The 25,873-nt window shown below is 36.4% G+C and overlaps 1 protein-coding gene across 1 annotated transcript in view; it reads right to left on the bottom strand.

Annotated features, from left to right (window-relative positions):
- LOC121379122 (centriolar coiled-coil protein of 110 kDa-like) overlaps nucleotides 1-25,549 on the bottom strand; it is a 36,270-nt gene extending 10,721 nt beyond the window's left edge. Inside the window, exons 1-9 of the mRNA XM_041507603.1 lie at nucleotides 25,412-25,549; nucleotides 15,506-15,661; nucleotides 13,935-14,063; nucleotides 10,745-13,198; nucleotides 10,339-10,455; nucleotides 9,464-9,565; nucleotides 8,537-8,647; nucleotides 4,861-4,943; nucleotides 4,088-4,177 (exon numbers count right to left, since the gene is read on the bottom strand). Coding sequence (XP_041363537.1) covers nucleotides 4,088-4,177; nucleotides 4,861-4,943; nucleotides 8,537-8,647; nucleotides 9,464-9,565; nucleotides 10,339-10,455; nucleotides 10,745-13,198; nucleotides 13,935-14,063; nucleotides 15,506-15,643 — 3,224 coding nt within the window. The 5' untranslated portion in view covers nucleotides 15,644-15,661; nucleotides 25,412-25,549. The remainder of the gene's footprint in view (nucleotides 1-4,087; nucleotides 4,178-4,860; nucleotides 4,944-8,536; nucleotides 8,648-9,463; nucleotides 9,566-10,338; nucleotides 10,456-10,744; nucleotides 13,199-13,934; nucleotides 14,064-15,505; nucleotides 15,662-25,411) is intronic.
- Between the last annotated feature and the right edge of the window lie 324 nt (nucleotides 25,550-25,873).

The following is a 25,873-nucleotide window of genomic DNA, read 5'->3' as shown; positions in this document are numbered from 1 at the left end:
GCAACATAATAATACCTCATGGAGTCTACAATAAAGCATAATGAAAATTAATTCAAATAGCACAAGTGCATCACAATTATCGTTAGTGCATGATAATACACCAGGGACACAAAATGTAAATAATAAAAATAATATAATAATTACAGGGACAGAAAATGTAAATAATAAAAATAATATAACAATTACAAAACTAGATAATAACATAACTAGATGTATGTCTAAGTCACTGGATGGAGCTACAGATTGCTGGATGGATTACTCATCCATGTCCTCCTCGTGGATATCATCCTTGAACACATTCGCCAATATAGCACTTGCAGAGGAGGGTGCACGGAAGACTATTCTTGCGACAACTGCACCTTCCCTGGCATCCTGATTTACAGGCACATTTGGTCAACTCGACCACAGCGCGAGGGGCAGGCAGGTTGAGACACCCGACAGGAACATGAACTCCTTCCTCAACGTGCCAGCCATTTTGTTCAATTGGAAGAAGAGTCGGAGATTTAGTGGTGTAGGATTTATCACGCATGGCGATGTAGTTCATGCGTATGATGTGGCATCAAGGCTGCACGCGCAGGAGGCAGGATCTCTCCCTCCCAGTTCTTGGAACGAAACAGCTCCCATCTCAGCTCTGGTATTGTTGTGGTACCTGTCGGGCAGTAGACGCGGCACACAAACCGCTTCAAAACCTTGACCTGCAGTGGCAGTTGACCACTGACTAGCTCTGTCTGGATATGATGGTCCCCAAGCTCCCGGAAACAGTTGATGGCAGGGTCATCTTCATCTAACTTCATGTAGGTGCCAACCCAGGTCTTCTTGGTAATGCCCACAAATGTTCCACCCCAGTCACCTCCAGAGAAATTGTGAAGTCCAATAAGGCCTTGACATTTGTGTCGTCCAATTACTCGTACCCGCTCCACCACATCGATTTCACAGTATTTTGTTCCTCTGCCTGTAAGAAACTTGAGACAATTGTGAGATCCTAGGCGACCATGGGACACGAGGTCGAGAAGAAGTGTCAGCACATCCATGTCGGGTGACCAAACACATGCTTCTTGCTCAGCATTCTCATCTGTAGCAGCCAGGACTTGATGAGGAATAAGTATATCGGCCTCTTCATGGGAATGATTTTCTTCAAAATCGTGGCCCTTGATCTTTGTGTCATACATGACGAGCTTGAAGGTGTTACTGCTGGAGAAGTGTTCCAGGAGGCCCCTAGCGAACATGGTTGTCAAACTACTCTTGGTCTTTGAAGCAGAGAGTATCTCCTTGATAGACATCGTGAGCTTCATTTCCGGGTGGATCTGGAATTATGTGGATGTTACGGCTCTCTTCTGGCGTGTCTTGTTCTTTAATGACTGATCAATATAACGATCAAAGATCACTCGACCCTCATTGTAGTCGACATCACTGGCTTGAATGAATGCCTCTTGAAGGTCAGATAGCTTCCGCATGGTCTGTGTTTTCTTCATGCTCTGAAGAACTGCCATGGCATCGACAATCAGTACTCTGTACGGAATAGGTGCTTGACCAAGTGCAGGTGCAGCTTGTACAGGTTGAGCTTTCACTCCTTCAAAGCACCACTGACATCTCATACTCCCCAATCATCTCCTCTAATTTTGGCACCAGGTCGGGTCTGCTTCCTTGGATGATCAGAAATCGACCTAGCAGCTCACGTTCCTCTCGCAACTTGGGTGACTTCATCACCCAGGCGAACTTTCGCTTTCGCCATCCAGTTCAAGAACGTCTTCAGTTTGAGTTTTTTCATAGGATCCCATACTGAGAGTGTTGACGTTGGCAACAATCTGTCGTGAATAAAGTGTTCAAATCGCTGATGTCCCTTCTCTGTAAAATACAGAATGTCGTCCTTCGCATCTGCTGGTATAAAAGCTGATTAATCTAGGTTCTTCAAAGGAGACTTAAGTTTGAAAGGTTTCCCAGCACAGTGCAACTCGATGCAGTGATGGAGCTTCAGTCCATTGGCTCTTAATGTTACTGCTACACTACCTGAGAGCTGGTAGTGTTCACTTCGCTTTGAAGATTTGGAGACTTGAGGGAAGCTATGTAGGTAATTCTTCACTATACGTGCGAGATGGGGTGTTGTGGTAACAAGGCAGTCCAAAGCAGCTTCGTCTCGACTTAATCCAACCATGCCACCATGGCACTTCTACCCCTTAATCTCTTGCTCAAGGGTCTGAGCGGTATATAGGTGAGTGAAAGGAACTTCTGATTTTGCCACAACAAAATCTCCTGACTCCAGTGCTTCCCAGGTAGCTGGATCATCTCATCAGGCGAGTGTAGTTGAGGAGGTCGTGGGCAAAGAAATACTTGATCAGGTTCTCTAATGCACCCAAGTACTCTTCCCAGTCACCCGAGTGGCAGGCAATGATAAGATTCAAGAGGCTTTCCACCTGTTCGACGTACTGCAATAGAAATTGGGCGAGCTCGTCTTCCATGCACCCATCTCTTAAGTGCTATATTGGTGAATGTGCGAATGTGTTCAAGGACGATATCCACGAGGACATGGATGAGTAATCCATCCAGCAATCTGTAGCTCCATCCAGTGACTTAGACAATACATCTAGTTATATTATTATCTAGTTATGTAATTGTTATATTATTTTTATTATTTACACTTTCTGTCCCTGTAATTATTATATTATTTTTATTATTTACATTTTGTATCCCTGGTGTATTATCATGCACTGTAACGATGATTGTGATACACTTGTGCTATTTGAATTAATTTTCATTATGCTTTATTGTAGACTCCATGAGGTATTATTATGTTGCCAATATTGTCTGTGATGTTGATAAATTTGTGTGCAATTTTGAATATTAGTTTTTACTTATATTGAAATTAAGCATGCATACACTTTTACGCAACTTAAAATGCCAGATAAATTCACAGAACAGTACAAATAAGCACCATGCTTAAGCTTACGTACCCTTATCATGGCTATCTATTAACAGGATAGTCTGATCGCAAAAAGGAATGCACCAATCGGTTTCTCATGCCTGAAAACCCAGAAAAAGAGGTACTACATGTATAGGTTTATCGCTACCGTGATGACGACCTTGATTTCGCTGATGTCCTAAACCGGAAGTCAGTGTTGGGCACTTCCGGTAGCTTCGAGATTATGATAAATAGACTCAGCATCAGCTAGAACCCCTAAAACGACCCTAAGATCACAAAAATCGGTTCATTATTGGTCGAGATAGAAATTAAGTAAGTCGCTGGGGGTGGGGGGGGGTGTCCCGGGATGGAAAGGGCCCCCAGAAGGGGGTCGGGGGTCTGAAAATTTTAACCCCATCATTTTCCATTAGTTTGACCCCAAATGAACCTAAACAAGCAAAAAAATCAATTTCAGCAATAAAATCCTACGGGAACAGTATACGTGACATGTCATACCACACTATAACCTTCCATGAACATGTATTGTGTTTATTTATAATAAAAATAATTGGTATACTTTCTTTTGATCATCAGTTTATAGACATAAATTTACAATGTCTTGTAGTAAACTTTGTTGTATAATGCATATGACAAATAGTGCTGAAACAAAATATATTCGGGGGGGGATCACTCTGGTAGAGAGGAGGTAGTGTGGCTAGGAGGGAAATAAAGTCGACAACATCTGACAAGTTATCTGTCACAATATAACAACCCGTACATGGGTTACCAGACACTTCGCTTATTTCAATGCACCTGACATCGGTGGATGGATTGCTTATTTTGATGCCCCAATACCTGACATTGGTGGATGGATTGCTTATTTTGATGCCCCAATACCCGATATCGGTGGATGGATTGTTTATTACAATGCCCCAATACCTGATATCAGTGGATGGATTGCTTATTTTGATGCCCCAATACCTGATATTAATGGATGGATTGCTTACTTTGATGCCCCAATACCTGATATTGGTGGATGGATTGCTTATTTTGATGCCCCAATACCTGGTATTGGTAGATGGATTGCTTATTTTGATGCCCAAATACCCGATATTAATGGATGGATTGCTTATTTCGATGCCCCAATACCTGATATCGGTGTATGGATTGCTTATTTTGATGCCCCAATACCTGATATCGGTGGATGGATTGCGTGGACTGCTGGTACTCGGTGGGGCTGTTCTCGGACGTGCATTCATCACTGCACACAAACTATCTCCTCTGCATCACTGTTAAGCTTCAAACAGTTTTAATTAGTCATGGACATCTTAAAAGTAGACAATGCATATGGTACTCCATTAGAGAATTCAGTTTCAGGAGTAGGAACTCACTAACACAGAAATGTGATTTTTCAGCTTTTTAAAAATCTGAGTTTAATTTCTTACCCTTACACCTCTTTTTTTTCTCCCATAGAATAATTATCACAAATTTGGATTTGATCAGAAATGCTAAAAATTACCTATGAAAAAGTAAAAAATAGTTTTTTTAAATTACCGATTAAAAAACCCCAAACCAAACCAAAAAAGAAGTTAAATGACAATGGTGGGCTACTATCACTCTAGAACATTGGTCCTTAATCCCCTTGTTATTAAAAACACACTCCCAGTAGTCGATAACCTAAAGCTGCATTAACAAATTTTAGTTTCTACTGACCACTCTTGCAGTCTTCAATGCTTTTACAAAATCGATCTGCAATAATATTTTTAATATTACTTGACATTAACTTTACTAAAATGGTGTTATGAAACTATCTGAATGTCAATGGCTGCTCATGCACCAAATACTCTCCACCCTAAATTTCACATAACAAGAATTTCATGTCATTGAATAAAAAAATATATCGAATTCCGATACTAAAGTTTAAATGCCAAAAGATTGGACACTACTTTAAATATCAAGGATACTGTGCTTTCTTCTTTCTCTCAATAGCCTTCATTGTTGCAGTGCTGATGCGCCGGTGAAATCTTTGAAAATTTCCCTGACTAGTCTACAAATAAAACAGCAATAGGTTAAGCCATCAAAAAGCCATATTTGTAAAAACATTTATGATTTTAAATATCTGTCATCTTTTTCAATTAAAAAGATATGTATTTCTGCGAATCAACCATGTCATTCCATTAATTTCATTAATGTCTTATTTGCTACACATAAAGCTGCATATATGTAGGCCAGCTTTTTTAAAAAACATGAATTCCACAGAATTAAATATTTAGCCTACTATAAATTTATTCAATGTCATCGACATTTGCATTCATAGCATCTCATCTCAAAGCATGTTAAGAAATATTTTTTTTAAATAAACAAAATAAATTTACCAGTAAATAAAAATTTAATTTATTTACAATATTCCCAATATATTATGATGAATAACCATAGGTTCATTGATCTAGTCCATATAGTTTATAAAAACTGGTGTTAATGCAAAACTTTAACACTGAACTAAACACAAATATTGACACCTATACTTTGCCTTTTACTTCATAAAGGTGAGAGAAAAATATAAAATACTGCTTTGCTGTGAACTCAACTCATCATATTAATTACAGTGAAAGCAAGAAGAAAACATTTAGTTGAAAAAAAAGTGAAGCTATCTGAATTGTTTGCTACAAGAAGAAAACATTTAGTTGAAAAGCAAAGTGACGCCATACGAATTGTTTGCTATAAGGTAGTACTAAACCAAATAACTTCCGGCTGAGTCAAAGTTCGAGATGCACCCAACTTTTGATAGAAGTAAACACCACAAGTCCTGTGATTGGTTATAAATGTGAGTGTGTTGGTTGTAAAAAATAATAATTTCATCTGGGTAAAAAAAATTAGCAATTTTATTTCATCTAGTACCAATGTGTCAAGTAGCCTTGTGCTTGAAACATGTATGGGGTACCTGTAAAAAAAAAGTACTCGAATTTTGTGCGAAACTAGGGTAGTCATCTCAGAAACGAGCAGCTTGACCCCCATTTTCTTCTGATTCACTTTAAGTGTAAGGGGTGGTAGTATTTATATCCGTGGCGTTTATGTCGGTTGATACGTTGCAGGTAGGAGTTTTAGCCACATATGTTACTATTGTCGTCTATGGGATTTGATTTAGGTAGTATACACCCTGTTGCACATATTCAGTGCATAATAAAAAATATTATGATTTTGTCATTTTATTTAATTAAACTATACTGGTTGATTAATTAGCCATCACTCGATCATGCAAGTTCACAATGACCTTGACCTTGACAATAATCTCTGTACATGGCTCTGAATGGAGTTTGAATCAAAGTTAGCACTGAAGAAAAGTTTGTTTTGGCCTATAATTCATACTGTAAAGATTTCAATAATTTCTTTTTACATGGTATTTGACTTGCCATATACAACTGCTCTTAAATATGGTATTATATATAGGCAACCTGAACTAAGATTTTAATAGCAATTTATTTTTATATTAAAAATAGCATGTGCCAATAGTGGGTTAATGTCTTTAGTTTCCATTAACATTGTTAATTTTTTATGTATGAAATTCTGAAAACTCAAATTTGTAAAGAACTTGATTTTTATTGTCATTTTGACATATTTATAGGGTGCTAAGTTATATTTGAGACAAATTTGTAGTTTTATGCAAAATTTAAAGTAAATTTGAAGAAAAACTTTACCAAAAACATAATTAAATTTGTTGTCACTATTGTGCCTTCTGTTCTTATTTGTACATAACAATAAGGTTGTTAAACATATACTTAGATTTCTAGATCATTTTTTTTTTTAATAATCACTTAGTTAGCTCTCATGAAAAGCATTTTGAGTTTATACTAGATTCAGAACCAATTTTTTCAGATTTGATTATCTGCCTTGGATTAAGTTGATAATTTATTTTATTGTTAAAGCTGTATTACCTAATATTACTAGCTAAATAAAATGCTGGATTACAGATTGTAGGAATACATCTAATGTACATATTGTATTCATCCGGATTAGAAAATAATGCAAGAAAATAGATGTTCGGGTAATTTTGTCATTTTTTTCAGTAATTAATCAAAAATAAATGTGTTAAAGCTGCATGATTATTCCAGATATCACAACTATTAAAACCTCCAACTACAGTAGGCTATAAATAAAATATAGTCAGGAATATTGGTGGCTGCCAATAGTTTTGATGGTTCATTATGAAAATCAGCATGGCCGATGGATTTGAAATTCCCACACCCAGCATACAGGATTTCCTCCCAACACTAATGTTCAGGACATTAAGTCATTACTTCATACAGGTACAGTCATGTTTGTGTTTCCTTCCTCAGACAGTGTATTTTTTTAATACTGATATTTCTTTGTTGTGCCTGTTAAGGTCTTCATAATCTAGGGGTCAATCAAGTGCATGTGTTTTAATGGAATTCTTTAAAGGGGTAGAGGTACTCTGACTATCTCTGTTGCCTCTACATATATACCTGAGTACACACACCCAACTGAAAGTAAATATCTTCAGGAGTTTTATTTTAAAACATTTTGTTGTTTAATAGGACATATTGCATTTGTACAAAACTATATGCAATATATATGCTTTTTGAGGTGTACATTATATTAGGTTGCACTGTAGAAACAACAGTTTCAGTGAGGTTGTCAGTTTATGTCAGAATACACCAGATCCTGGTTGTCATAAAGACACATAGCTGGACACTTTTTGAAAAATGTATGTTATCAGTATAGGTAGTACTAAACCAAATAACTTCCAGCTGGGTCAAAGTTCGAGGTGCACCCAACTTTTGATAGAGAAGTGAACACCACAAGTCCTGTGATTGGTTATAAATGTGAGTGTGTTGGTTGTAAAAAATAATAATTTCATTTGGGTAAAAAAAAATTGCAATTTTATTTTATCTAGTACCAATGTGTCAAGTAGCCTTGTGCTTGAAACATGTATGGGGTACCTGTAAAAAAAAGTACTCGAATTTTGTGCGAAACTAGGGTAGTCATAGACGCTACCCGTTATCTCAGAAACGAGCAGCTTGACCCCCATTTTTTTCTGATTCACTTTAAGTGTAAGGGGTGGTAGTATTTATATCCGTGGTGTTTATGTCGGTTGATACGTTGCAGGTAGGAGTTTTAGCCACATATGTTACTATTGTCGTCTATGGGATTTGATTTGGTAGTATACACCCATAAGAAAACATTTACTTGAAAATCAAAGTGAAGCCATATGAACTGTTTGCTACAAGAAGAAGACATTTAGATGAAAAGAAAAGTGAAGCTATATGAACTGTTTGCTACAAGAAGAAGACATTTAGATGAAAATCAAAGTGAAGCTATATGAACTGTTTGCTACAAGAAGAAGACATTTAGATGAAAAGAAAAGTGAAGCTATATGAACTGTTTGCTACAAGAAGAAGACATTTAGATGAAAATCAAAGTGAAGCTATATGAACTGTTTGCTACAAGAAGAAGACATTTAGATGAAAATCAAAGTGAAGCTATATGAACTGTTTGCTACAAGAAGAAGACATTTAGAAGAAAATCAAAGTGAAGCTATATGAATTGTTTGCATCAGGTTCCAAGAGATCGGGATTTTTTATTTTTTTTTAAATTATAAAAGCAAGTAAAGTAGGAAAGTACTTTAAGTCGTTTGTACTCTCTGTTCTGACGTGTGCTGGCGATCAGGGACATTTGTTCTGCTTGTGAAAGACTGAAGAAAATCTCATGTATATCCAGTTTGGCGGCTTGTAACTGAAAAAATAACCAAAAGGAAAAAAGAATAAGCACTTTACACTTTTAAATGCATATATTGCCTTTTGTATGCAGCACTATACTATTAATACATGCTTGTATATGAGAGGTATATTTAATTAGTCTTCTTGAATACAGATCCGGACACTACATGTCTCAATGAATCATGACTTAACATGGATTATTTTGTTTTTGAAATGTTAATTAGCGGCAGTTGATCTAATTTTGATTAGCAACAATAGCTGATAAAATTTTGATTAGTGACAATAGCTGATCAAATTTTGATTAGTGACAGTTACTGATCAATAAAAAAAAATAAAAAATAAAAATATCTGGTACACCCATCACCTTGCTTATCTGTGTGCTCTCTGTACTAGGGCTCTGTTTGTATTTACGGAGCAGGACATAGCCCAGTTGTACAGTGCCCACTTGACACGAGGTCGGTTTGGGATCAATCCCTGTCGATGGGCCCATTGGGCTATTTCTCGATCCAGCCAGTGCACCATGACTGATATATCAAAGGCTGTGATATGTGCTATCCTGTCTGTAGGATGGTGCATATAAAAAGATCCCTTGCTATTAATGGAAAAATGTAGCAGGTTTCCTAAGAGTGTTAAAATTACCAAATGTTTGACATCCAATAGCCAATGATTAAAAAACAAAAAACAAACTGTTACTTCACTTCAAATTCGTAGTATGTGGGGTTTTTTTAAAAAACAGATTCCAAGATACATGAAAGTGTTCATAATTATCAGATTTTTTTACACCCAATATCCAAAAACACATTAAAATAATAACGATGCATACTGCATTTACCTGTGCAGTTATTCTCTCAAGAAGGTCTTTATCCTGGTTGGAGAAAGTGCCTTGTTTTATGGGAGTTTCAGTTGTAAAATTCACTGCAAATTCCTGGGTATCCTGAAACAATAACTGTGGTTTTAAGTTAAATAATGTTAAACGTTAACTTTATAATAAAATGAACTATGAGCTTTACGGTTTAAGTCGATTTTACTGGATACTTTGTATTCACAATAACTAGTAACAAGTATTATTCCTACTTTTTCTTTCACATAAGCATCGCAAATTGTGTTACAAAATACCTAAGCTAAATGTACCAAACTTTATTCAAAAACAAAGACGCCTTATACATGATATCATTTTAATGTTTTCAGTGCATACACTATACAAATAATAAAAATTACATCATCATTCCACTAGAAAAAAATGCAGGATTTTCAAAAAATGTTTTATAAAACTGAAATAGCCTGTATTGGAAATGAAAACATATATAATGTCATTTCCTGATATTTAACTACAACTTGGCAAACAAAACATTTTTTGTTTAGTTTTAACTTTACTTGGTTATAAAGTTAACCTTTAACAGACAAATAGAGGATCAAACATCTGGTAATGGAATTGATGATGACTTTGCAAGTGGTGATGAAAATAAAAAGACTAAATAAGCAATAAATGGAATTTAAAAACCCCCAGATTAACACACAAAGATTGCTCTACAATTAAAAAGTATCATGGAAAAAAAAAATCATAGTAGAGGCGTCATTAGTGGATGGGAAAGAGGGTCTTATTAGTTTATAAATTTAGATTGCAAGTCTTTAAAATATAACAAATAAAATCAAACCTAAATTTAAAACTGTACATTGTTATTTACCAATGAACCAAATATATTATACCCTAATTGTTTTCATCAGTTCCTGAACTTTATCCGTCTGCATGAGTCGGCGTATGAGAAATCCTTTTGCTAGAGCCGAGATCTTTTCAAACTTACGTCTCATTTGAGGGAGGTAAGCCTGCAATAAAGAAAATATTTAATTTATAATATTTAAATTAGTATCATACAGTCATCAATTTCTATTGGATAATAAACCAATTTTTTAAATCCCAAAATGGTAAAATAATTAAAAATAAGGATTACGAAATTAGAACATAAAATAGGTGGCATAAGAAAACACAAATATTAATAATTTGATTTATTTTTAGACAAAGCATGTAAGAGAATGATGTTAATTGATATAATGTTTCCTGCATTAAACACTGCATATGATGCACTGCACAATGCAATAACCAAAAACAAATTACTTTTTCTGGAGTGATGACTGTTCCTGATCGCCTTGGCAACGGCCGTGACTTCGCAGGAGACCTCAGAACGGGACGATACACTTTCGGACCTGTCGGACTGGGAGTTGCAAGTTTTTCAAACAGATTCAACTTGGGCTGGCTTCCACTCCCGGTACTGAGATTGTTTCTGTTCTCCGCACCCATGGCAGTAACCTGGTCTCCAGCAGCAAAGACCTCCTTCGACACGTGTTTGGATTTCTTCACTGTCTCTGGTGCATTCTCCGCCAGGAACTCCTGCTGCTCCTGAAGGCTCTTCTGGTGCATCTTGACCTCGCCCTCGAGACTCAGCTGCTCCTTCCTCTGCCGTACAAAGAGCTCCTCCAGTTCCTTCTGCTGCTGCGAGATCACCTGCTGTTGAAGAACCTGGAAGTGACTGGCCTGAATCTTGAGCATCTCCTCCTCGGTCAGCGTGTCGGGAAGAGAGTTCATATTCTGCAGTAGCGACTGGATCATGCTGATGCTGTTGCCGGCAGGATTCTGAGAATACATCGTGTTTAGATTCTGTGGTCTCGCCTTTGGGCTGACGGGCAATTTGTCAGCATTCTTCAAGTTCTGTTGGTGAATCTGAGAAAGGTATCTGTTGATATGTTCAGCTTTTCCATCATGTTCAGGTCCTGGAGGCAAGGGAATGCTCACAAGCTCTATCTGGCCGTCATTACCTCTGCAGTCTGCTTTATGCTGGAGATGTTTTTCTGCACTCATAACTGAGTGGACCTTCTTCTCAACATTTGATTCTTTGTCAGTCCTACACTGTGACCTCATAAGAGCAGGGGATGGTTCACTTAAGGTGTAGGACTCTCTTAATGGATGGCTTCGTTTCAACACAGGAACATTAACGTCATGATTGTTACAACCTGTCTCATTGCCAGCACAGTGGTCCTTAGAAGAGGAACAAGAGTGGCTGACACTGCCTTGAGAACTGATCAGAGTCTGCATATACTTCTGTAAGTTTGTACTTCCCGTATCAGAAGAAATGTATTCCTGCTGATCAGTCAACTGTAAAAAATGGTCACAACCCCTTGATACATTACTCTCCTTTAAGGTGCTGCCCTCCGATTCAGATGTCCTCCCCACTGTCCTGGATCCTCCAGACATAACTGTGCTGCTGCTATATGAACCTTGTGAGTCAGTTACTACGTTAGAATGATACAGCTGGCTAGACGTACGTGATTCTCCAGACACCGACTCTACAGACATGGATGGAATACGATACTTGTGACTATGAGAAGCCTGGTTTTGATCGTTTTCCTTGTCAGAAGTTGAAAGTTCGGCGTCTGTAAAGTAAGCCTGGAATGGAACAGTCACAGCCTGGACCGGGGATGGGGTAGAGTCACATTCGGGACTGAAATCAACTCTGCTCAGCAGGCTTCCGGATTTTATGCCGGGTGAACTTTCAGCAGAATCATCATGGTTACTGTTTGAGGTACATAAATTGGAGAAACCATCGCTGTTGGTAACCATGATCCTCGGACTGTTTGTGGGAGTGAGGTCTATTTTTCTACATGTGATGCTGTCCTCCACGGATTTGCGTGTTATTTCGGTGACGTACTGCGAAAAGTGCACAGTGTTCTTCAGCGACTTTGGACTGCTTTTACTGCTGTGATGACTGTCAGCAGTATTGGTTGAAGTGTTGGCCGAGTTAAAACTAGAATTGACACCCAAACTACCAGAATCATTGTGCGACGTTTGCAGTGGCGCATTCTGGGAGCTTGTCGCATCAGGCTTGCTACCACTGCTGACGTTATCTAAAAAACCAGACGTTGAATTTCCGTCAACCTCCTGCGAAACTTCGATTATTGTATCCTGGCTGTCATGAAAAACACTGGAGTTGTTCTCGGAACTGATCTGCCGATGGACCGACTGAACTGGCTCTCCAGCTGACGCAATCTGTGGTACGGGATTATGACCCGGAGGCTGCTTCAGCGACAGCATTTCACTGAACTCACTGTTTCCTGTCGAATTCAGACTCTGGGTATCCTCGAGCTTCAGTGCTTTAGACAGCTTACGAAGGCTTTGAGAAATCTGTTGTTGTTGGACGGATGTGAGAGGAATGCCATTAAAGTCAGTGGGCAAGGGAGTTTCTTCTAGCGACACGAAATCGGAGGACAAAGAATCCAAGGTCTGACTGCTAGCTGGATCGCCACTGCCTAGCATAGCGAACGTTGATCTGGGGTTAGTGCAAGTTAGAGGATCGGCCGAGTTCTCACCACTGTCTAGCATAGCGAACGTTGATCTGGGGTTAGTGCTAGCCAGAGGATCAGCTTGATCGCCACTGTCTAGCATAGCGAACGTTGATCTGGGGTTAGTGCTAGTCAGAGGATCGGTTGAGTTCTCACCAGACACACGAGACATCTCCAAATCGGTCTCTCCAGATCGCATATTTGGGTCCAGGTGGGTGTGTGCATCTTCAGGATTCTGCAAAATAAATCTTGATGTATAAATCTACAAGTATATACATGTATATATATATATATACATACATATATCAGGATTTCAGATTAATAAAAACATGGCAGCATCATGTATAATTAACACTGATATCGACTGATATGTTGTCATTTCATCAGCATGGATAACTGAAAAATATGTCATCAGTGCTACTGTTTTACTTTTTACTGTTCTCAGTTTTACAAACTTGTACATTTCAATTAAAAAAATGAAATGATAATTGGTCATAAATAGAATACCCTACTCGCTACTTGGCAATGCTGTTTTCCTATAGTCCATGATTTGATATTGCCGTTAATTCGTCAAAGGTTCTCAAAGGACATCAGTTGACTCATGCAATATAAAACAGTAATGTCTCATAGTTGGTTGAGTATTATCAAAATATACATCCAAAAATACTTTGTGGCAAATGAAAAGTAAAAATCTTTTGGAAATAACAAATTTCTTTTTACTATTTTTGTGTCCAGTTTAGAAAACAATCGGCTAAAAGGTAAATAACTTGTAGTAAATTCCATAGCATGAAAAAAGGTATTCCTTGTGGGACAGACTATAGTCAATCATTTTGTCATCTATCTGGAAGGAAATATTCTGTTAATAATTTTTAACTTAATATATACTAATTTTGGTTGTAATTTATCTAAATAAATGTAATTTAAATGATGAATTGATGAGTTATTGAGAATGCATAATAATTTTACTATACCTGTGTGGTGTCAACAATCGACTGCACTCTTGCCATCAAAGTGTGTCTCTGTCTGGACTTGACCCGCTTCTCGGACAGCTGAGCCTGTCGTTTGAGAGTCTGCATCTCATCCCGCCGCTTGGCTGTCATCTGTGAATATATCACATAATGACATTTTAAAGGAAGGAAATGTTTTATTTAACGACACACTCAACATATTTTATTTACGGTTATTAGCGGCACTGTTTTCCGTTTCATGTTACAAATTCAGTTTTTTTCCGTTTCAGTATTAAACAAATTCTGCTTTTGTTTCACTCACACACACACACACACGCTCAGTGATGCAAATGAGCCAGTGGCATATAACATCATGGCAATGCCGCAAATGTTAAAAATTAATAAGCAAACATAACATAATATATCTTTCACTTGAGTAAATATCGGACAATTTTAGCTCACAATGTTCGGTTTTCCCCGTTAAATCACCGGGAATAAGCGAAGAAAACACGACTGGTAAAACGTCTAGATACTCTACATTAAACATTTGGCGTAACATACAAAGGTACTAGTGTCGTAGCGTAGCACAGGCAAATGTCGGTGTCCAGTTTCTAGTTCGAAAAATAAATTTTAATTAATCAAAGGCGTTATTTAAAGTTAAATAATATTTTGGAAAAAACATCGGGAATTCCATTTCAGATAGGTATTACTGCGATTCCACGATCGTGGAAAATCAGTGCCTCTAGGTTATATGGCATCGGACATATGGTTAAGGACCACATAGATATTGAGAGAGGACTCCCGCTGTCACCACTTCATGGGCTACTCTTTTCGATTAGCAGCAAGAGATCTTTTATATGCACCATCCCACAGACAGGATAACACATGCCACGGTCTTTGATATACCAGTCGTGGGGGCACTGGCTGGAACGAGAAATAGCCCAATGGACCCACCTACGGGGATTGATCCTATACCCGTGTCGCTGAAGAACACTGTGCATCAAGCGATGGCAGTACCACTGAGCTACGCCCCCCCCCCCCCCCCCCCGATATTTTAAAGAAAAAAATTAAGTAAATATGTAATAGTAGTCGCCAAGAAGGCTTTGTTAGTCAGAAACATTTACAATGGCTGCAAACTACAGTCTTTTTAATAAATACACAAAGGGTTTTACGGCCACAAAGTATAATACATTCAGGGTATGTTTTCAATCACGAAATGCGAATTTAAAGGTTAATTTTATAATAAAATTATGGACTATGAGCTATATCATTATATATGGGCCCACTAGACTATTTCTCGTTCCAGCCAGTGCACCACAACTGGTATATTAAAGGCTCTGGTATGTACTATCCTGTCTGGGATAGCATATATAAAAGATCCCTTGCTACTTAAAACCATACCATTTACTTGGGTGTTTACAAGGGTTTCACTATTTTCAACTAGTTTTAAGCATTGTAAATTTTATAGGTGGTTGATTAGATTTTAAAACTGTCAGTCTGACTTTTATCTCCAGCTTGTTAGTGAAGTTTGATTAAGATTTAGCATATGTTTTAAAATGGCTGAATTGTGTGTTCAGTACAGTGTAAATACTTACGACTGGCGGTAGTATGGGCACTCCATTAAAAGTAATGCAGGAAATATACTTTGAGGTTAAGGTACTGAGAATGGCAGTGTTGTCAAATCGGTCTAGAAGGTCACTTTGGCTCTCAAAGTATCGAATGGTTTCTTCCATTGTAACTGGTAAGAGAGACTGTACCAAAGAAAAGTAATCAAAAACCGTGTTACAATATTTAGTATTTTTGCACCAATTATACAAATGTTCACATACCAAAGTTAAACATACATGTATGTAGTTGTATTTATTTTCACATACATAAAAATTATGTGTGTATTTGGAGACCGTGTTGTGTTTTAATGTAGGCAACTGCCTGTGCAAGCCATCGCCAACATAAAGTGCCAACCAAGCAGGTTACAAACTATGGTACCCACCAATCCTAAAATAATGTTAAAAATCACCCATTCCTAGGCAATGTTTAACAAGTGTCTTAATATAAAACCCATTCAAAATAAAGAAACGTCAACGGTAACATACAAAACAAGCATTCTGAGAGTACTGCCAAAGCAATACATGTCCCCTACCGGGCCCACCAAATTATTGGATTTTTAAAACTAAGTTCAAGGGCCAAAACTGGGTATATTGCTGTGACATTCACACCTGATCTGTAACAGTACATGACAAAGCTATACACAAAAATCAGCTCAATATCTTGAGGCATTCCGGAAAAAAAGAAAGAAAAAAAAGAAGAAACATATAGTCCACTCTGGTTGGACTGATAAGGGACTTATATAATGCACAGGCAATTTGGTTGTGAACTTGTTTAATTTCCAGGACCTTGGAGCATGTCATTAGGGCACTCCAGCAATTTTTCACATGGTTGCCATTAAATTCGAACCCTGATTTAGACACAACTGGGTTTTTTCGTCTGTTCAGAGCACTCGGTGGTCTTTTTAGTGCAGTAATAAATTACTGATACATATAGCCAGTAAAGACGTGTACATGTAGATTGTCAGAATTTATACATTTCAAATTACTTAAATCTAATTACAGGCAATCATTTCAGTGGTTCTGAGGCTTAATGTTTTCTACTTGATCTAATCCATACCTTTGATGTCACACTATTATTCTAGGACGTCCAAGTCCAATATTTTTAACATGCTCATATACCACTAGAGTTTTGAACATGTCTGTCCCGGGTCCGGTCTCTGGATAGCCAGTGGTCTGATCCGGGACAGATTGTTCTAGGAGCAGATTATTTTTCAAGAATCAACACCTGTGAAACAATGCAATTTGAATCTTTTTATGCATTCAAGTCAGGGATATGGACCCTCTACTAATAGAACTTTTACATGAGGCCAAACATCTGCATTACAAATAAACATGTAATTTAAGCCTTATAAACCTGATACTTGTGATAGTAATATATTTTGGTTGGAACACAGTGAAGATTTTCGGAAACTAAATAAGAAATTGGAGATTACATGTTTAGTACATGCATCATGCTTAATGCCAACTATCCATTTCTGTGGATTTACTGACCGAATCATTCAGGTTAGGTCCGAAAGGATCCTATCATTTTTGGTTATTAGTTTTGTAAATAGTCTTTAACATTGTAACCAATATTTTCATTAAAAAAGATAAAATAGAATAATTTTTCACAATATACATACATATATATATAGTCAAACGTCGGTATCTCGCCTCAGTAACATCGAGTACCCAACATATCTCGAGGTCCATTTTCCTCATGTAATGTTACCAAATCGAGCACTGTTATCTCGAGCACGCTAACCTCAAGTACCACGCTTGAGCACATTTTGGTGTCCTTACGTACAGTTTGTTGGGGTTTTTCCTCAAAGTATAAAAAAAATTACCTGCTTTGACTATTGCTTTTATTTGCCATTTTTGTTCTTCCCTAAATTCCTACCAAGTAATAAAGAGCACTGTATACATTGCATTAAACTGGAGCAGGTCCAGGCGTTTATGAAAGGGAGATGCCAGTTTGAAGGCGAACTCCTCAGCCCCCCCACCACCACCCCCAGATCCGAACCTGTTACAAACTAATAACATTGTTCTTAGTAACGATAGCTGTTTCAATGTTGTTTTCATTTAACAAAATAATTTGTCTCCATATGGTGAAAATAATGTGGCAGGTAGATATGCCTAATCAACCAATCAAGTATGGGCTCCATGTGGACTTTCAAGTTGCTGTGTCAATTACTATTTACTAACTGCCCATTTAAATAGCAATTGCGGGGATTATCAGGACTATAGAAACTTAATTAAGTTACTAACGGTGCAGACAATAAAACAGGTAATGAAGTATCATATAGGTTATTGCCAACAACTGTTTTAACATGCCACTGCAATTTATGTAGTGTTTACTTACCTACTAAAGATAAATTAATCGGCACATGTAACAAAAAATATGTAACATTTATAAAAGCAGTGCAAAGTTTAGTATTATTAAACAGCCAATGGATCAAGGTATTATTCACAACTTCAAAGTTCATTACTGCAAGCTGGTAATTATGCGTCAACTGAAAGCCTATGATGAAAAATGAGACCTGAAGATAAGTTTGCTTGATGCTTCACGCATGGTCAATCAGGCATGGCAAAATGTAACGCTGACCACAATTAAGAACTGTTTCCGACACGCAGAACCAGAACCAGACAGTGAAAATGACTCAGACGACATTCCATTAAACAGACTGTATGTACCAATTGCCACTTATGCCAGCTTGGATGACTATTTGAACATATGTGAGACCGCGACTGATGACAGCATTATTGACACAATAATCAGTGCAAGAAACACAACACCAGATGACGACAATGATGATGCTAGTGATAACGACGACACCACTGCCCCTCCAAAACGACCTACTACAATGGAGACGGATGCACTTGATGTTGTGAGGAACAGGATTGAAACGACAGAAAAAACTGACCATCTACTAGCCGGATTAGCCCAGATCACAAGTCAGGTTATGACAGGGACTTTAAAGCCACAGTTGCAAAGCAATCAAAGGTCACAGACTTTTTCACCGACTTAGTTTCCATCACTGACAAAAATGACTGATGAAAAAAAAAAATTGTGTTAAATAAATATAACAAATAACATTGTTTTAGTTTCATTTTGTTTTAATATGTTAGCTATTGTTAAACATATAAACGAATAACATTTGCGATTCTCATCCAACACAACCCGGTAATAACCGTGAAACTGATTACCTCTGATGTCCGGATTTATATTCCGATTCGACATTATTTGACAGGTTATTGAATTTGGCTAGCTAGTATTGTCTACAGGCTTGGCAAAGTGACTGTTTGATGTTTGTATATTAGTATCTTTGGTATACTCATGGACATAGACTGGGGATGATGTGTGTGTGTGTGTGTGTGTGTGTGTGTTCGAACGAACAATGCAATATCAGGCTATTCACAAAAATGTCCAGAGAAAATATAGATAAAACAGTTCATATTCGAATCGTCCTTGACTATATCGTTGACTGTTGTTAAGTTTGCAAACACATGTTTGGCATAATTTGTATCATCGACTATTATGTTTATCTCGAGCCACGGATATCTCGAGCTTGGTGGTTCGGTCCCTTCAACATCGAGATACCGAAATTTGACTGTATATATACACATACACATTAAATTTCCATAAGATTCATTGCGATATAAAGGCATCCCATTGGTCCAGACATAGCAATGGGAGTTTGTTCAATTCTCAATGAACATAAAAATTACGTTGTCAGGGAATGTCATATCTGATGACGTCATTTTATACGGACAAGTTGTCTTATTGAGCATCATGTTTATGGATCAAAAATAATTGAAGTATGTTTAGTATCATTCAAATTTAATTATAAGTATTTAAGTATTGTCTGTTATTTCTTTTAGGTTCATCTGGGTATGAAAAAAAATTCACGATAATCAGGTCACCCATGCCATACATCCAATGAAAAACTACATGATGGAAATCGATTACACTGTGATGTATAGTTAATCTGACAATCATGGGTCTGTGATGCGTAAGTTAGCTACAAGTGCAATGGTTGTAAATAACTTTTATTCCAAAAAGATGTTAAAATTTGCTTAAAACCTGGTTTTTGAGGATATGTAAGAAATAGAATAATACATTCGTGTCCGTTAGATACCATTTATCTCACAACTCGTTTAAAAACGTATCAATCTCGCTTTCGCTCATTACAAACATTTTAAAACAACTTGTTTTGAGATAAATGGTATCTAATGGCCACTCATGTATTATTCTCTATATATACATACAAGTATGTATTAACTTTAGAGTTCAAGAAATTATATATTTTCACAATAAAGGCAATTTGGAAATGTCTGTAAAGTCTAAACAAAAGGGGACGTGTATGTACCTTTAATCATGGTTCAAATAAAATAGTCACACCTAGCAATAAAGCATACCAATTATAACAAAACCACCCACACCAGTTCAAAACATAAATTTGTATACAAAAACATAAACAGCTGATCTTTACAACAAATATACATGTATATACATGTATACACATAGTTACACACATAGTAAAAACAATTCAATATTAATTTAATATATATATACACATTACTATTCTTACCATTTCCTTGAAAACAAACAATGTTGTGGTTACAACAGACATATTAGTTAGAAAAATATCCAGGTTAGTAATATTTTTCTGTGATTCAACATACACACATGACAAGAGCACGGTCACAAAAGAATGTTATATTTAGAATTCCCTTCCTTATGACAAACTTGGCAACAGTTCAACTTGAATTAATTGTCACTGTAAACAAGAACCACACATGTCTACTCATTATTGTGACACGCACACGCACCATACACTACACACAAAAACATAAATATGTTAAAGGAGTGTCCAAAAGCAACCTCTTAATAAAACATTTAATGACACATCAGTACATTAAACTATGACCCACTGGCATCTAACATATGATACCACTTAATCAGACTGTTAATTTGTTTTGAACTGTATTAAATAATCTGGGAGAATAAAGCAGGGTTGATGCTATACTCCCAAAACAAAGAAAGGAATGTTTGTTTAATAACACCTCAGCACATTTTAAATTATAAAGTCTGTTAGGCCAAACAAAAAAATAGGTGTGTTTCTGGTCCACCGACCATCCCTAGTTTTACTCTCCCCGAACCTAAACTTAAAAAAAAAAATTAAACAAAAAATAATAATTAAAAAAAAAAGAAATAAAAAAAAAGAAGTAAAAATAAAAGAAGACAACATCACCAAACAAGAGTATTTCCTTCCTTGCACATTGTGTACGTACTATTATACGATACATTTTGCACACGTAATTCCCTTCCGAAAAACATAGAGAAATTATGGAAAAGCTTTTGTAATAGAGTTCCTTCCCCTGATTAGCTACCACCGAACAGCTTGGTCGGTCACGGAAGTAACCGAATATACGAACATAGCCTTGGTACAGGTTATTTCGATATTTTAAACATCTGTTTATGCCACAAATCCATATATATTATTTATAGAAATGTTATATAAGTACACACACATTAAGGAAGAAAGGGAAGGGGAAAAAAACAACAACAAAAAAACAAAACACCTACCTACCTACCCTAATTTTTGGGGGGATGCAATCGGAAACACGCCTATTTTTTTGTTTGGCCTTACTGTTAGTTGTCGAAGCATACTGTTGTTACTTTAGACATTTGTTTCCAAGTCAAAGGAGAATCCAACATTATGTAGGTCCCATATATCAGAATGAGATCTTTTTACAGACAACTTCCCAGACAGTGCAGCACATACCACATCCTTTGATGATGTACTAGTTGATAAAGGGGGTGGGATGCAGCCCAGTGGTAAAATGATCAATTGATGGATGGCCGGTCTGGGATTGATCCCCGTAGGTGGGCAGACTGGGCTATTTCTTGTTCCAGCTAGTGCATCATGATTGGTATATCAAAGACTGGTATGTGCTATCTTGTCTGTGGAATGGTACATATAAAAGATCCGTTGCTGCTAATTAGCAGGAAAAATGTAGGTTTCCTCTCTAAGACTATATGTCAAAAATACCAAATGCTTGAGATCTAATAGCTGATGATTAATTAATCAATGTGCTCTAGTGGTGTTAGTTGATAAAAACCCAAGAATTCTAAACCCATCACATTTAAGGCCATTGAGATATATACACTAAGTCTTGTATAGCTTCTTTCGAACTGAATCGGGTCTATTAATAGCAAACGCGATGGCATTCTAATGACTGTACTTAGTGTTGGACAAAATGACTGCTAATTATATTAACTTTGTGACTGTCAAAGCATGCCAATACATAACCTCATCTGGTTCACGCGAAGGTACCTGTGTAGCTACTGTTAGATTGATTTAGTTTAAAACCCATTTTGCCTGTCACAAGAGCATATGTACCATGTATTACGAATATGCACCGTGGTGTGTGAGAACTTGCCTGCCCGTCGCAGGAAAAATTTACTATGAATAGCATTTTACAGAATTTGTAAGGTCGACAACAGTCACTTTTCGCACCCTTTTTTGGCTTTGTACATAATAAATATAGCACATATATAAGTAATTTCACTTGAAATCCATATTTCGTAAAAGGTACAATTTTTAATCACAAGATTTTCTTCAAACACATTCAGGTACATTAGTAATGTTCAAACAAAAAAAATTCATTTGGCATTGGAATTTTTACAGCATTCTTAAAATGGAAACATCATGTACACAATTTATGGTTATTGTAAGGAGATGCAAAGTGATGTCATTCGAATACTGACGTCATTCAAATTCAAAACTAGCTATATTATTACAATGCTTTGCCATATTAAAATAAAAACTGGTCTACTAACCTTGACCCGTCAAATATACAGGTTGTATTTATATATATTTTTTATAATTCTGGCCAAAATATTAACTTACAGTTTTAAAACATGAAAGAAATAAAAAGTACCGTTTTTCAGATATACCATATAAAAAAATTACCATTCGATATGTATTATTTATTGTATACGAAGCCAAAAAAAAAAAAGAGTCCAAAAAGTGACTATTGTCTACCTTAATTTCCAATGAATCGAAACGGACATTATAAATTTTGATTAAATTATATCGAGGTTTCAAAATGTTTGACAAATATCATCTATGTACAGATCAATATTTACGCCCTAACTAAAATTGGTTAAATATTTTTTAAATTAATAACAAATAATAAAAATTCTTCCCAAAAGAAGAGAAAAAAGATTTTGACATGGGTCAATTTCCCTGGGCTGGTCGGGTTAGGACAAACAAACTTAATTTTTATTTTCACCTGGTGGCTTCCAAGTTAGTCCCAGCACACAAAAAGTATATTTTTGTATTTATGATAGGAAATTTGACGGAGAAAAACTACGAAAAAATTTCATCTTAGATTCTCGTTGACCATTAACCTTTTCATTTGTATCTGAACTACAGAAGAAAATTGTTCCTGTAAACACTAAAACCACACAAACAACATACCGAATAGTGACGTTGGTTGTCTAAAAAAAATCATATTATAAGCTCTGTGGAAAGTAGGCCTACATCCGCAAACTTATGTGAGAACGGCTTCGCTGATTCTTAGTTTGCAGATTATTTTGTTTATTCATATGATGAATGTAAACGAAATAACTGACACTCCTTAATTATTTTTATTATTTTTAATTTTTTAATTTTGCTAACCCTTCCAGCTTAAGACTTTAAAATACAAAGAATTTGTTTTACCAATTAGCCAAATGATTTTCAATCTGACGTGACATTTGACACCAAAGTTACATGTAACATTGGCTGAGGAAGATACTTAGATAGTTTGAAAGATAGGTCTTTGGGCCTTTGATTTGAAGTACTATTGGAGACAGCGTTTCATAATTAAAGGGACACGCCCTAGTTACGGCTAGTTGTTAACCATTACGGTGTTGTTTTTCGCTATTAAACCCATTTTTTCACAAATAAAATTGCACTTTACTTACTGTTTATTATTTAGAATATATTTCCTTTCACCTGAAGTGCTTTTTGGTAATCCTGGTAATCCTGATGTTTGTAAAACCACAAAATGCATTTTTGTATTTCTTAAAATGCCGCGCGCACTCGAGAAAAAAAGGTCCAATCTATTTTTAGAGGGAATCTTCCTGTGTAAACGTCACAGATGTTGGTATACCATGTGACCGTTATCAGTTTGGTTCGGTTTGTTTTCTCGTGCACGGTTCGCGCAATCAACTTCCGATTTGTTGTCGTTCATTTGTGAGAAGCCGTGCTTTAGGACTACCAGGAATACACCCATACTGATGACGTAGTTCACATTTACCTCTAGCACTGCGTCCTCGAATTTTTACAGTCGGATTTTCAGAAGTGAAAAAAATATCCATTCAAATTTTTGGCCGCTAAAGTCATCGGCACAGTACCTAAAGGTATGTTTTGATAGTTTTGAAACTAATTTAATTTGTTTGTTTATACACTCCATATCAGAATATAACTTGAGGCAAATTGGAGCATCGTAACATTGTTTTTGACGGCGGGGAAAAAAGTATGTCGGGGGGCAAATTATGCAAAATTTTGTCAGATTTCACTGAAAAAGGATCACATTTTTGCAATGATTAGATAATCATAGCATACTATGATTAAGTTTAAATGATAAATTAGGATGTTAACAACTTAATCCTGGTAATGTTTATTAAAAATAATACTTAGATACGCCGCCGATGGACGATTTTGATGAATATTTTACCTACTAAAATATGGCACGCCGTCCATCTTGAGGTCACGTGACCGGATTCTAGCAATATGATTGGCCAATACCAATGTTTACAAACACAAGTAGACGTGCTTTTTTTTATCTTCTTTATTTATGCTCATAATTGGATTATTTTTGTGTTTTTTATTTTAATTTCAGATTTAATCATAATGTAATGCACTTACCTGGATGTTTTTTAAAATTTTGAAAATAATTTTGATAGAAATGAGAAGTTAACTGACCAGGCCCCAATTTTTAAAAAGTTATGACAGTTTGTGTTCAGAGTGAACTGTGATAAAGTTTGTTTTATTTCCGTAAAAAAATACTTAAAATTATTAATTAGGTAATAACTTAAACTATGAATTAACAGAAACTGCACCAAAAGGCTCTATTTTGAATGAACTACCTTTCCTGAAAGTTTCATTAGAATCTATCCAATTTTTAAAAAAGTTATGACAGTTTGTGTTCAAAGTGAACCGTGATAAAGTTTGTTTTATTTTGGTAAAAAAAATAATTAAAATAATTAATTAGGTAATAACTTAAACTATGAACTAACAGAAAACTGCACCAAAAGGCTCTATGTTGAATAAACTACCTTCCCTGAAAGTTTCATTAGAATCTATCTAAAATTTTAAAAAGTTATGATACTTTCTGTATTAAAAGTTACCGGTAATTAATCGAAAAGGTCACAACTTTTCTTTTGTTTTAGTAGTAAAACAAAGCCAAAAAATGGGCGTGACGCCACATCTTGAAAATGTCATAACTTTTTAAATATTGAACCCAGAACAAAAATTAAAACTGCATTTTAAAGCATTTCCTGAGCTCTGTAGAATGATAACTGATTTATCTCTATCTTTGCAGTTTAATTTTTTTTGTCACGGAAAAATATCCGCCCGGTCCCCCCTTCCCCTAACCCTAACCCCTAACCCCAACCCTAGTCCTAACCCCAGCCATAACCCCAACCCTAACCCTAACCCTAACCCTAACTAAAAATAATAATGGAGGGGACCGGGCGAATATTATACCAAAACGTGATCTAAGTGTGTTACAGGTTTGTAGATTAACCAAATTATAATTTATTTTCGCTGGATGGAACTAGGGTGTGCAGCTTTAATTGAAACTAAAAACAGGCCTCAACATGCTCACGACAATGATGACGAAAGTAATTTAACTTACCAGGGGAATTAAATTATAGATATTAAAATTATGTCACTGTATGTGTTATTCCTCCGAAGCACTGAGTCGATAGCTCAGCAATCGGGTCTTAGAATGATGTTGGAACTTTTCCAAGTTTCGCAAACATTACTATTCCCTCCATTTTGAAACAAATGATAAAGTATTAAACCAAGATAGAAAATCAAAATTGATTGGACAATTGCCAAATTAGTAGGCGAATCACAGCAACTATAACAAACGGTTTAGACAGGTATTACGAAATTACGTCTATTTTTGTTTTTCGCGGAGCGAAATGAAAAGGACCAGTTATATTAGTAATGTATGGCCTTGTTTGGGCGCTCTAAAATGCAGTATGTATTTAACTGGCCCCAGTGGCTAGTAGGGCTGTGTTGGCTAACTGGCGGGTGTGTGTTTCGGGGGGGGGGGGGGGGGGGGGGGGGAGGGGTTGTAATTCCACTACAT

The sequence above is a fragment of the Gigantopelta aegis genome, chromosome 8 (genome assembly GCF_016097555.1).
Source record: "Gigantopelta aegis isolate Gae_Host chromosome 8, Gae_host_genome, whole genome shotgun sequence".
NCBI classification, from domain to species: Eukaryota; Metazoa; Mollusca; class Gastropoda; order Neomphalida; family Peltospiridae; genus Gigantopelta; species Gigantopelta aegis.
Note: the sequence above shows the minus strand (reverse complement) of the source record. Positions and strands in the feature narration are given on the sequence as shown.